This window comes from Coptis chinensis, chromosome 4 (genome assembly GCF_015680905.1).
Source record: "Coptis chinensis isolate HL-2020 chromosome 4, ASM1568090v1, whole genome shotgun sequence".
Taxonomy (NCBI): domain Eukaryota; kingdom Viridiplantae; phylum Streptophyta; class Magnoliopsida; order Ranunculales; family Ranunculaceae; genus Coptis; species Coptis chinensis.
In genome coordinates, this window is record NC_141459.1 from 68,157,843 (window position 1) to 68,172,339 (window position 14,497).

At 37.1% G+C, this 14,497-nt stretch overlaps 1 protein-coding gene across 1 annotated transcript; it reads left to right on the plus strand.

Moving 5' to 3' along the window:
- Positions 1 to 602: 602 nt before the first annotated feature.
- Positions 603 to 2,317, plus strand: LOC147504510 (uncharacterized). Its single transcript, XM_086605249.1, is given in 2 exon segments — positions 603 to 2,213; positions 2,216 to 2,317. Coding segments are annotated over 2 exon segments (1,713 nt in total).
- Positions 2,318 to 14,497: the final 12,180 nt, after the last annotated feature.

Genomic DNA, 14,497 nt, shown 5'->3' on the forward strand with positions numbered 1-14,497 from the left:
AGTAGTTTATGGTAGTAACTCGGTCTGATAACACACCTGTTACACCGTTTGATCCTGAGATTGAACGCACTCTCCTTAGGAGAAGTAGGCATCCCGAATTAGAGGTACCCGTAACTTTTGTTGACAATACACCAATTTTTGTTGACATGGAAGGTAATAACAATAACGTGGTTGCCCAAGTACCTAGATCTATTAAGGAATATATATATCCTACTAGGACAACCCGACCATCTTGCATCGTTCACCCTGCAACCAATGCTAATCACTTTGAGTTGAAGCCCAATCTGCTGGGGCTCCTTCCTAAGTTTAGGGGAACGGAAGAGGAAGACCCATATCTTCATGTGAGGGAATTTGAGGATATTTGTGGGACTATTAAGCTTCAACAATTTAGTGACGAAGCTATAAAATTAAAATTGTTCCCATTTTCTCTTAAAGAAAAAGCCAAGAGTTGGTTTCACACTCTCCCATCGAATTCCATAACGGGATGGGAAAAGTTATGCATTGTGTTTTTAAAGAACTTTTTCCCTAATCATAAGGCAACTGCTTTTAGAAAAGACTTGTCATCTTTTTGCCAAACTGATGGAGAGTCATTATGGAAGTATATGGAGAGGTTTAAGGACATGCTCTTGCAATGTCCTAACCACGGCCTAGAGAACGGTAGGCTAGTGCAGATTCTCTATAAGGGTCTCGATTTTAATTCTAAGGCTATGATTGAGACCATGAGTACTGGGGATTTCTGTGATAAGACTGTAGAAGAAGCGTGGACCTTTTTAGAAGAAGTCTCTGAGAAGGTCCAGCAATGGGAAACTAGTCGTGAGCCTAAGAAAGTGGCTAGTAGTACTACACAAAAGGGTTTGTTCCGCATTGACAAGGAATTCGACATGAACGCTAGGGTGGCCGCTTTAATTAGAAGAGTTGAAGCTCTCGAGCTAGAAAAAGAGACAAAGTCTCTAGCTCCAGTTAACAATGTTGAAGCCTCTGGGTGTCTGTTGTGTGAAAGTCTTGATCACGTTATAGATAATTGCCCTGGTGTAAATGCACAAGTCAATGCTTTTAATTCATACCAAAAGCCAGGCAATAATCCTTTTTCTAACACGTATAACCCTGGGTGGCGTAACCACCCCAATTTGTCTTGGTCTAAGGGTATACATCAGGGAGGCCCCGTGGGTAACTCAAAGCCAGTACCACAGTATGCACCTCAACCACCTAAACTTTCACCTATAGAAGAGGCCATTGCTCAATTAACACAAAACACCATGAAATTCCAGGACACAACGCAACAGTTTATGCAAGCCAGTCAAACGGCTACTCAGGATAATGCTCAAGCCATTAGAAAGATTGAAATCACCATAGGTCAAATTGCTAATGCTTTGAATGAAAGGGACAAGGGTAAGTTTCCTAGTCAACCAGTAGCTAACCCAAAGGGTCAGTTTGAAATAGGTTCTAAATCGACCCAAGGCCATCACCAGGAGCAAGCCAAGTCTATCACTGTTCTTAGAAGTGGAAAACATGTAGATAATAGGGTTGAGATGCCTAAAAGCACTGAGGTTAGATCTGATCCTATAGAGTGTGAGCAGGAAGAGAGTGATGTGAGTGAATCAGATAGTCATAATACTTCTAAGAAGGGTGTAGAATCTCCTACTGCTGTGGAGACTAACCATGTGCCACATTATATACCTAAAGCCCCTTTTCCAGAAAGGTTGCTTCCGACTAAGAAAGGAACACAATCTAATGAAATTTTGGATGTTTTTAAAAAGGTTCAAATAAATATTCCTTTTCTTGAGGCTATTAAGCAAGTTCCTGCCTACGCCAAGTTCTTAAAAGATTTGTGTACTGTGAAACGTAAGATGCATGTGCAGAAGAGAGCTTTTCTTACAGAACAAGTAAGCCCAATCATTCAATACAAAACTCCACCTAAGTTTAAAGAGCCAGGTTGTCCCACCATTTCATGTGTTATAGGAAGTCATAGGATAGAGCAAGCTTTAGTTGATTTGGGAGCGAGTGTGAATTTACTCCATTATTCTGTGTATATGCAATTAGGATTGGGAGAGATTAAGTCCACTCTAATAACACTACAACTTGCTGATAGATCTATTAAAATCCCTCGTGGTGTTGTTGAAGATGTTTTGATTCAAGTGGATAAATTCTATTTTCCAGTGGACTTTGTGGTTCTCGATACTCAACTCGTCCAAAATTCTAAAGGAAATATTCCGTGATTCTTCTTGGTAGACCATTTCTGGCTATAGCTAATTCCATTATAAATTGTAGGAATGGTGTCATGAAAATTTCTTTTGGTAATATGACAAATCGAACTTAATGTTTTTGATGTGAGAAAACAACTTGGAGAGTCAGAGAATATATATGAGGTTAATATGGTCGAGACTGCGAGAAAACAATTAAGCAATGATGCTAGTTTGATTTTGGATGATGATTTTTGGTTGTCTGATAATACTCTTGAAGTCAACTCTTCATGTCCTAATTCCATCGTCCCTCTCTCTAGTACTTCCATTCCATGTTTTGACCCTAGCTGTGTTGTTGTAGTAAATGATTTTCATGAGAAATTTCCTAAGGATTATCTTGATTTGTTAGAGAAAAATAAGCAATTACTTGAGGAAAATGAGAAGTTGTCTGAGAGGATGCTATCTCTTGAGAGTGAAAACATTGTTTTGAGTTCTCACGCTAATGAGACGATTTGTGTTGCTAATAAATTGAAAGCGGAGAATGAATCTCTTAGTGATATGAATAAATCTTTGGAAAGTGAGTTTTGCATGATTAAGAAAAGTCAAAAAGCTATTGAAACTTATTTTGATCTTTTACAAAAGAATTTCGACTCCGATATGACATTTCAAAATCTATGTAATGGTGCTAAAAATTTGGGTACGATCCCAAATGCTGGGGAGTGTTCCGGTGATCACGATAGTATTATTACTTGTTCTAAGTCAGCTCCATCTTCTCTAGAACGTGTCCCAACTACTGTCCTTTCCACTACTCATATTGAAAGTCCTAGGCCTCGCATTATTTGTCATTATTGTGGAGGTGTAGGTCATATTAAGCATCATTGTTGTGTTAGAAAAACCAATTTTCAGGTTTGGCGTAAGTCTACTAGTCATGACCACCCGATATCATTTTTGAACCAGGTTCCACAATCATGTGCTCCATCTCATAACCATGCTAGCGATCTTGTTATATCTAGTCTATCTAATAGACCTATGAGATGTGATTATAATTTACCTAGGAATCATAGTAAGCTAATGGGCGTGAAATATAAACATACGCAACCTAGATACCATTTAGCTAAGGTTAGTTGCTATTTTAGGTAAGGAAAGATGATTTGAAAGTGTTATCCGATTTGCGAAGATCTGATGACATTATTACTATTTCTTAAGCTGCACGGTCTCATGTTTACTTACCATTCCTTGCATTTGCATATCTTATTAAGTGATACATGGTTGGGTATGTTTTATTTAAGTTTGGGGGTGGCAATTTCTATATTGAACATTGCATGATCTTTTGCTTAAGATTGGAATACTTGACTATCATCTGGTTGAAATCAGAGTGGCATCTGATGAGTTATGACAGGTTTTATATTTATGAAATATCGAAAATACAGAGTAGACTCTGTCGATTTTTTTTCCAAAAAAACCACGTGTCATAGCATTTGTCTGCTAGAAACATTAAATGTAGCGCTTATGGGAGGCACATGTCATAGCATTTGTAATTGCATATCTTTTTGGGTGATACGTAGTATGGTTAAGGGTTGTTTTGCATAAGTTTGGGGGTGACAGTGTTTAGATTCAAATTCATATGATCTGTCGTTTAACCTGTAAATGGTCAACGTTTGAAACCATACCTTGACGGTTTGGCCGGGCAGGATGTCGAAGAGGTAAGTCTACTTGATCCTATTAATCATGACTGATTGAGTATCACATATGTTTTATTGCTTCCATCTCAACACTCACAACCCACGCTACACCCAACTTTCATCTCTCACCTTTCACTCTGGAACTCTGAGCCTTTGCCAGAAATTTTAGCACCTCCGGAACTCTGAGCGCACCTGCCCCCAAGTAGAGCGCACTTGCACCCTAAGCTATGTCAGAGAATTCAACTCGAGGCGCACTGCGCGCCAGTGGAGAGCGCACCAGCCCTGACCTCCGTGGACACGAAAATTTCCAGTTTTCTGAGGACTAGTCAGGTACTGAACTAAGCGAAGACAACCAAAAAGAGTTCGGTGAACAAGATGGAGCAATGAATATGGCCATAATAGTTGGGAATTTATTTTCCATTTTATTGTTCGCATTTGCTTATTCTATATGCATGTTTTTATTTGTGGATGTTTGCGACACTAAGCCAATGAAGCATTCGTCTGCTAGAGACGTTAACTGTAGCTCTTGTGGGAGGCAACCCATGTTTTTATTTTTGAGTCATGGGTACCTTTCGCATATCTCATGCATTCCACTTTAACACCTTTTCTCCGTGTTTTTGGAGACGTGTAACTCTATGGATTGAGATATGTGCCACAGGTTAGTCGTCATAGTAAATTGGTTCCTTTTCTATTTTATCGATATTATATCTTTAGTGAGGTACTAATTTCTACAGGTGACTCGAGTTTTATTTTTCGTTCATGGAATTTTTGGTAACTTCTTTCCTTATTCTTTTACTTGTCCATGTTATTAATTTTTGGAATTAAGCATATCTGTCAACATTGAGGACAATGTCTAAATTAAGTTTTGGGGGTATTAAGGGAACAAAATGTTTTGTTTAGCGAAAAATAAAACTTATGTATACTATGCACTCAGGGGTAGTGGTATTGTTTCCTTTTCTATGATGATTATAGTCTAGAAATCTCAATTAGCATTAGAATTAAGAGTAGTTATTAAGAAACTTAGGTTAAGATATTGGTAATAGTCTCTGCATCTTTTCATAAATGTCTTGCATGAGCGTTATATTTGTAGTTAGCGATTTTTTCGAGACCTAGGTTAGAGTGCTTAATTTTACATATCCAGTGAGAATCTAGCCTAAAAGCCTCATATGAGTTGATATCTGAGTGATGACACAAGGGAGAAGTTAATTCCGAGTAGAGAAAATACACGTCCACTTGCTTGATCACCATACCATATCCTAAAAGAGAATTTAGGCAATCTTTGGATCGATATAGCCAGAAATTCAAACCGAAAGAATATTTTTTCCGCTAGTCGCCCCACTGAGCCTTTCATTAGATTTTTCATAAACCACAAATTCCTTACCCTAAAAAAAAATAAACAAATAAATAAAAATAGCCTACCCATTTGATAAGTTTGAGAAATAGGATAAAATGAAGAAAAGAAATGAGAAAAGACCTATGGAAAATCAAGAATTTGTTAGTTGTTTCAAAAAGAAAAATAAAGAAAAGAAAGTTTCCATCCAAAGAAAAAGAAAAAATGAATAGAAATAAAATAAAATAAAATAAAATAAAAGTTAGAACTTCAAAAATAGAATCAAAGGAGTCAAAAAGCCAAAACAAAAGGGCTAAGGATGGAAACAAAGTGTAGAAGCAAAGTAAGAACAAGACTTTCTCTAGTTCACGAATTTGAAGACCTTATTTTCTCGACTTGTCTATTTTGTTTATCAATTCCATTTATTTTTTAACTATCACCTAGCCAATACATAACACCTAATAAAGACCTTTAGCTCAATTAGGAATAGGTTGGTGTGATAGTAAGTGGTAGATGTGTTTGATCGACCTCACTCCTTTGGATGTCATTGAGATTGAGAGGAAAAGTGTGCTCACCGCTTTGGAGTGAAGCGAAAACCTCGAAATGGAAAAATCGAGTATTTTTGTCTTGACACATTTGTGAGGACCTACTTAGGGGCGCTTATTCAAGTTTCAGAAACGGACACCAAATCGCATTTTCATAGTTTTGTTCATTGCATGTATGTTTATTTGTAGATGATTTGATTATTATGCATATGTTAACTTAGGCTTTAAAATGAGTATTCTTTATTCCTTGCTAGTAAAAAGTATGAATATCTGAGATAAATTAAGGAAACATTACTGTTATTTCTTAGTCATTATAGTATAGATGAAGTTTGTGAGTATCTTCTCTGAAAACTCTCACGAGACTAAACTCGTCCACTAGGGTAAACCTAGGGGTTTAAAAGGCTTGTTGCACATGCTAAGTGTAATTGTGATTCCTATGAAAATGAGTTAGGATTTTTAATTTTTGTTATTAGTTTAGATTTAGTTTTGCTTGAGGACTAGCAAAATGTAAGTTTGGGGGTATTTGATAAGCGCATAAATATTACATTATTTACGCTCAATTTTATATTAGTTAGTTCATTTAATTTATTCGTTTGATTTAGTTAGTGTATTTTTGGTGGTTTTACAGGAATTGGACTTAACATGATTAAAAGTGTGGAAACTGTCGAGATTCGGGTTGTCAGTGGCATGAGTTCCCCTAGTCTGGTTGGGCCTTGTTAAAGCATGTGAGTAAAGACAAGAGGAAATAAAAGAAAATGGAATTTGGGCCTAAGTTTAGTCTAGGTCCAATAGCCTAAGACTGGACCATGTGTACCAAGCCAATTCTTAGCCCTTAAATAGATCAGCCCATATACACTAAGGCCCGTTCCCACCTTAATGCCTAGCTACCGGACCACCGAATCAGTCCTTAAGACTCTTTCCTTCTCCATCGCGAACAGACTTCCAAATCCCTCAAATCCTGCCTTTACAAATTCGAACCAAACAATTAAACAACCCACACTCTTCCTTACCATAAACGCTACCTACTCTCGCTACTACCGAAGGAAGGAATTTGTTTCCTTCTAAAAAGGACTCTCCACCTAATAGGAAAGAAAACAAAACTGCCGATCCCATACCCAACCAAAAAGGAGAAACTGCTGAAAGGGGATAAATAGAGGCTTTAGAGCACGCAAAACGAGGTGGTTGGGGCTGGAAAAAGAGCGATAAACATAGCAGTGAAGGAAGGCTCTCGGCCCTTATCGCGAATTGAGAGCTGGAAAAACAAAGACAAAGAGGGAGGCGCTGCTCTTGGCTGAAACGGAGGTTGGAGAGTGCAGGCCGAACGTAATAGGCTGAAAAACGCAGAAGAGAAAACCGGAGAATAAAGGCTGGAGGTCGCTGGAGCAGGAAACACATCAGTGAAGGAAGGCTCTCTTGGCTGGAAGAAAAGGAGAACAGAAAACCGAGAGTAGAGGTCGGTTTCGGAAATCGAACCAGAGAATAGAGGCTCTGGAACGCATGAGTTATTCTTACCCTTACCTTTGTTTAAGTTCAATTGTTATTATGTCTAGCTAAACTTTTAAAGCTAGGGCTATGATGAAGCCCTAGCCTTGATGTATTTGTTTTATGATTGGGTTTCGGTTGTTTCACATATACAATTTACTGTTCAATCTTCTTTTGTCGCATTCTCGATTAATAGCTAGTTTTGTTTGTGCACCTTGTATGTCAAGCATCCTAGGTAGTGTAAACTGATCAGCTAATAATCATAGCCTGAGTTCCATTGCCAATATCATATTTGGATATTATTTGTGCCTTAAAAAGACAAATAATCTTTTACGTTTGATCTTTTGTGCTGAATTTCGAAAGATGTTTTTATATACAATTAGCGTTGTCACAATAAAATCCCGAGAAGCACTGATTTCTCATTCGGATGTTTCTCGTATTAATTTGAAACATTGAAACGTAGTCTTAAAATATTTACTAAAAGGTTTAGCGGCGGAATCTAAAGTCCTAATATTTCTCTCCAATCGTTCGTTTAATCTTAATTGTTTTCATAGATATTAGTTTAGTTAAATTGTGCTAGTAGTAGTCAATTCCAACCTTCTCTAAAACAACATTGTTGAATTAGGATAAATAATAAGTTAGTACTTAGTTGTTCCTAAAAAGCAATCCTCAATGGGATCGACCTGGATTCTTCACGCACCTATTACGATAGACCTTGTAAGCTTTTTGTAGTATTAGTATAAGTAAAGTAGGGTTTAATTAGTCTATTTATTTAGGCTAGTTAAATTCCTATCATTGCCCCACTGAACCTTTAATTAGCCCTTCCATAAACCACAATTCCTTTACCCTGTTACAAAAACAAAACAAAATATATATATAAAAAAAAAAAAAAAAAAAAAAAAAAAATCAACCTACCCATTTTAGAATAAGTCTGAGAATAGGATGAGTGAAGAAAAGAGAAGAGAAAAACCTGTGTAAACAGAAATTAGTTAGTTGCTTCAGAAAAGAAAAAGAAAAGAAGTTTCCATCCAAAGAAAAGAAAAGAAAAATAAAAATAGAAATAAAATAAAAACTCCAAAAATAGAATAAAAGGAGTCGAAAAGCCAAAAGAAAAAGGCTAAGGATGGAAACAAAGTGTAGAAGCAAAAGAACAAGGTTTTCTCTAGTTACGTAATATGAAGACCCTATTATCTCAGACTTGTATTTTTGAATATCCGTTTCCTTCATTCTTAAACTATCTCCTAATCCCCGCAACACCTAATAAAGACCTCTAGCTCAATTAGGAATAGGTTAGTGTGATAGTAAGTGGCGATGTGTTTGATCAACTTCGCTTCCTTGTGTGTCATTGAGATTGTAAGGTAAAAAGTATGCCCATTGCACACTGGAGTAGCAAAACTTGAGTGGAAAAATCAGAGTGATTTTGTCTTGACTTTTATGTGAGAACCTACTTAAGGACGCTATTCCAAAGTTTCAGAAACGGACCTGTTATTGCATTTCATAGCATTACTCATTGTATGTATGTTTATTCATAGATGATTGATTATTATGCATATATTAGCTTAGGTTTCGACATAATTATTATGTATTCATTGCTAGTGAGATGTATAGATAATTGAGACATAAATAAGGAAACAATAGTTTTATTTCTTAGTCGTTGTAGTATAGATGAAGTTTGTGAGTACCTTCACTGGAAAACTCTCACGAGGCTATAATTCGTCCACTAGGGAATTCCTAGTGGTTTAAGGCCTTATTGCATATGGTAAATGTAATCGCTCAAATAAACGAGTAGTTAGAACTCCATTTTTGGTCACTTATTCTAATTTCTCATATTTGCTTGAGGACAAGCAAAATGCTGTTTGGGGTGGTTTGATAAGAGCCCAAAACTGTAGTTTTAACCCCTAACCATCATACTTTTAGACCAATTATGTGAGTAATAATTAAAGAGTTAATATTGATTACGTGTTTTATGCATTTCAGGCTTCAAAGTCCATGATGTGCGAGAAATGTGCCACTTTAGCGAGATAAAGGAGCAAAGGTCGGTTGCTAAGGAGTTCCGTGATTAAAGGCCAAGATTCAAAAAGACAAAGCCTTTGTAAGCCCGGTCAAAAGCTGAAAAGTCGACGCTTGCGTAAAACAAAGACACCTAAGTCGGCAGAACTTCCGAAGGCGTATCTTTGGACTCGGACCTCAGAGTGGACCTACCTTATGTCAAAACGACCGACTTCGGAAAGAGCTTTGCAATGGTCTAAGCTTTGACCCAATCAGAGGAGCAGAAGTGGACAAAAATTTTGTTGAAGCCAACTGCAGCTGAAGAGGCCTTTTTGGACTGAAAGAATTGGGTTTTGGGCCTGATTCTCTGGCCCAAAACATGGCTCCAAGCCCATGCACGATTTTTGGATTTGAAAGTATAAAACAAAAGCTTAACTCTTTGTTCAAGGTTAGATAGTTAGGTTAGAAAATAAATTAGGTTAGGATAAGAAAAGTAGCCATTAAACCTTAGTTTTTAGATCTAGATCTAGTTTTTTACATTCATTCAATTAGTTAGTTTAGAATCATATTTAGTTTTTAGAATAAAGTATTAGTTCTTCATTTCAATTTAGATTATTGCTTAAATTCTTATTTAGATTTGATTGTCTTAAATTCATAATTAGTTATTCATTCAATCATATCTTGTTCTTATTGTTCTATTAGATTTATAAAGTTAATTACTTATTCCATAATGACATGTTCTTATTATTGTTCTTGTGTTGGGAATGGTAGTATAGAAATTTCACATCAAATCATTACTCTCACCATTGTTCCTTTTGGGTTTGATTAGTTGAACTTGTTTGAGTCTTGAGGTTTAAGAGTGGAACGAATCCTTACTCATTATATTGCATGATTATGTTTTGAGAGTAAGAAGTATTGATTTAAACGTAAGAACGGTAGGATTACGTATTAGTGTTGTTAACATTAATATTTAGGATTCTACTATTTTTACGGTTATCAAATGGCGTCGCTGCCATCTTAATCTCGTTCAAGACAAGAATTCAATTGCTTGAATCCAAGGGGCAATCCCCCATTCTCTACCCACCCACCCTTTTAATTTTTCATTCTTATTTCTTGAATTTTCGGAACTGTTCACTATTTTAGGCATAGGGGTTGCGGATTCACAGAGAAAAACACTGCGATGAAGGTATTTCTAAATTTTTGAAAATTCTGAAAATTTTCAGACATAATACATAATGTGTTGTTGATTTACTGGAATATTTTCAGATTTTTCAAAGTTGGTTTACCTTGTGAAAAAAATACGATCTTTACAGTGCTGCATTTCAGTTTTCACACCGTATGTTCTTGAAAAACAGACGAGTAAGGTTACTTAGGGAGTTCCAAAAATTCTATAATATTTACAGGAGTATCTATCCTAAGTCAGGAGTTTGTAGTAAAAATTTGACGAGTTTTTTATTTGTTTTGACCTCCTAAATAGTAGAGTGTTTCCAGTGTGTTTCTGCAGTATTGCAAACACTTAATATCTGGAACACCAGCCGATAAGGAGAGGTTGTAGAACTCCAATTGCTCTAAAGTTTTTACAGGAACCAGTAGGATCTGTCAGGAGTCTCCAGTAAAAATTTGAAAATTTTTGGCTTTGTTTTGATGGGTTAACCATTCGGTTGTTTGTATTGTGTCCGAAAACTGTTTTGCAAACTTTGCAGGGCAGTAGAGGGACTTTCATAGCTCCGATTGATCTAAAATTTTCAGGCTACTTGATAGACGTCTTAGCAAATTACTGTAAAAATTTCAAATTTTTTGGAGTACGATAAAAGGCCTAAAACTCGAAAACCCTGAAGTGACCCGGTAAAAACAACTAATATCTGAAAAACCTAAAAGCGCACTCTGCCACGCTTCAAACCGAAAGCCAAACACGCCAAACATCATCCGAAAAACCCTGAGGCGCACCTGCGCCCAAGGAGAGCGCACCACGCCCTGAGCTGATTTTTGCCGGATTTCCACATTTTTGTTTCAAACTTCGATTTTTCAAGTTTTTCAGTGTTCTAACTTGTTATATACACTGAACACGCGTGAACAAGACGCTATTTATAAGCGAAAGCAAAGACTTGTCGGTATTCCCTTCTTCCACTCCTCGTTTCTTTTTGTCGAGGAGTTTTAATTCTAGTATAATCAGGCTTGTTTTTCGTAGACAATAATACCACACGCCTATCTAAGAATTTCACATGCACCACCTGATATAATGGCTGAAGAAAGAGAGACTCCTCTCTCTGACTTCTACAAAGCCTTGAGCGATAGCCCCAAATCTTGCATCGTTCTAGCAGACCCAGTGGGGGATTTCCGAATCCCCCCAAATATTTTTAATTTGTTACCTGTTTTTCATGGTTTAGACCATGAAAAACCTTATCAGCACATGCGTAGAATTGAACAAGTCCTAACAACATTCCACCATCCCACGGTTGGTGCGGAACAAATTAAACTGAGGGTATTCCCTTTCACCTTAGCCGATAAGGCGGCGTCTTGGTTAACTGCCCAAACGCCAAACTCTGTGGACTCATGGGCTCAACTTGTTCAATTGTTCATAGAACAGTTTTACCCACCACTGAAGATAGATGAAATGCTTCACAAGATTCATTTCTTCAGCCAGAATCCTCATGAATCCTTTTCAGAGGCCTGGAATCATTTCATTGATCTTCTCATTGAATGCCCGCATCATAATCTTGCGAAAGACACACTTGTTCGTACTTTCTTCAAGGGGCTTTCATATTATCATAAGGAGGTTCTAGATATCATGAATGGGGGTAGTTTTCTTAGTAAAGGAGCCTTGGAGGCTTATAAATTCTTAGAAGATCAATCTAAGAAGAACAATAATAATTGAGGTAACGATTCCTCCCGGGCCTCTCCTTCTTCTCTTGAGGGTTAAATATGATCCCGAAGCTTAAAACTCTTATCAATGCCCTCACTAAAAGGTAGATGCCATCTCTGTTCAACAACAACCCACTCCAGGTCATGAACATTAACTCTACTTTCGTTGTAATGTGCATTTGTAGTCTTGAGCATTCCGACTTCTATTGTCATATTGTCTATGCACAAACACCACCACAACCATCACACTTCAACCAGTTAACTCAACATCAAGGACAAGGGAACTTAGGTGACTAGAATAGAGGTTTAGTACCCATAACCCAGAACTATCAACATCAAGATATGAACGCTCAACAAGCTTTAATTCCAATACAACCATCACTACAGACAAAGTAGTAGTGACTTATTAGAAAAACAAAATCAAATTATGCAACAAAACTCCAACTTGATGAAAGATCAGCATGATCAAAACTCTAATATGATGAAACAAACGATGCAAATGATGCAGTCTTTGTGCCAAAAGGTTATTGACATGTCTTCTAACCAAAATAATAACCAAACCGGCATGTTTCCAAGTCAAGCAGTGCCTAATCCTAAGTCAACAAACACCGCCTTTGAAATAAACAGTATCTACTGTAATGGTAATATAAACCAAGGGGACCTACATGCAGTCACTACCCTTCGTTTAGGGCGAGTAGTTGATAACCAAGTGACTATGCCTAAAGATTACCCGCAAACTAAAAATGATACCATACCAAATACTATAATAGAAACTGAAGACCCTACAACTGTAGAAGTACCAGTTAAACCACAACCAAAAGGGAAAACATTACAAAACCCAATAATAGAAAGTGAAGACCCTACACCTGTAGAGGTTCCAATATGGACACCTAGATGGAAAACGGCTAGAGATAAAGCAAATACTAATAATACTTTTATCCCTTCTGCTAAAAATAGCGATAAAGCACCATTTCCCCAAAGACTAGTTGTGTTTAAAAAGGACGAGAATTTTGATGAGATTAAGGAAGTGTTTAAAAATTTGACTATAAACCTACCTTTTCTAGAAGCTATAAAAAGTCTACCGACACGCTAAGTTTCTAAAAGAGTTGTGCACCAAGAAGAGGAAAACCAACATACCCCACCTAAGCATTCTTAATCCCGAACAATATCCTCTTTATCCTAACATAACGGAATTGTTAAGTACAAGGACCCCGGTCGTTCGTCTTCTTATCAGACAATGCACCTTAGGTGATACCTTCATAACAACTGCTTTATTAGACCTGGGGGCAAGTGTTAACTTACTCCCTTTTTATTTATATAAACAACTAGGTCTAACAAAACTTCAACCAACCAAAATGACTTTGCAGTTAGCCAATCGTTCTATTAAGTATCCCTAGGGTGTAGTTGAAAATATTCTCGTTAAAGTTCAGGATTTTTACTATCCACCCGACTTTGTTATTCTTGACACAGAAGTTGCTCATGATTCCATTCCCATCATCTTAGGGCGTCCTTTCTTGGCAACCGCCAATGCCCAAATTAATTGTCGGGATGGCTCAATGACTCTTTCTTTTGGAAATCTTTCTGTAGAAGTTAACATGTTTAGACAAAAATAGGGACAACTAGGTTTGCCTGTAGAAGGGAAGTGAAGTCCATTGAGAGTTTTGTACCTCACATTAGTGCGGGCCGACACTTTAGTCCCCACACTAGTAGATACCCTCTTATGGAAGAAGACAAGGATCACAATTTCTACTCCCTAGACGTAGATAACATCAAGGAGGATTTCCTTCGACTCTTTTGCAACCCTTCTTTGTCAGCTTCATGAAGTTCTCTCCTATTGACATCCATTTATCTTTTGACGCCATGACGGAAGAAGAATTTTTTGCCCTCTATCCCAGTGATTCTTCTTACCCACCTATTGAGGAATGTCTTGCATATCTCAAGGCCTCGATGATATAGACCTAAGAACACTAGTTGAACACCATTCACCCGCCTTCACATCCTCATGTCACTCATTCACCTTCCATCACGAATGTTCCTTGCCCTCTACCTTTTCAAAGAACCATTAAGTTTGTACTTGACCTTTGCGTTTCTCCTATGCTTCATAACTATCTAAAACCAACTGGTGAAGAAGTAACACCCAAGGACAAGCCACCTGACACTTTTTCATTTTTTCCATTTTTTCCTTCTCAAAATTATCCACATCCTATGTATCTTCCACAACCATCAATTTTCTCACATTTATTTACTTGGCATCCCCTTCGTATGAGGACAAAGAAAAAACTGTATACTCGATTAGGTTTTAGATCTATAAGGCTTTGCTCTCATTCAACTAAGCTACGTCATAGTAAATCTTGGTGCTTAATTCTGTTTGATGGTGCATTCCATGTTAATTATTTATGAAAAAACCCACAATTGTTTAGATTATTG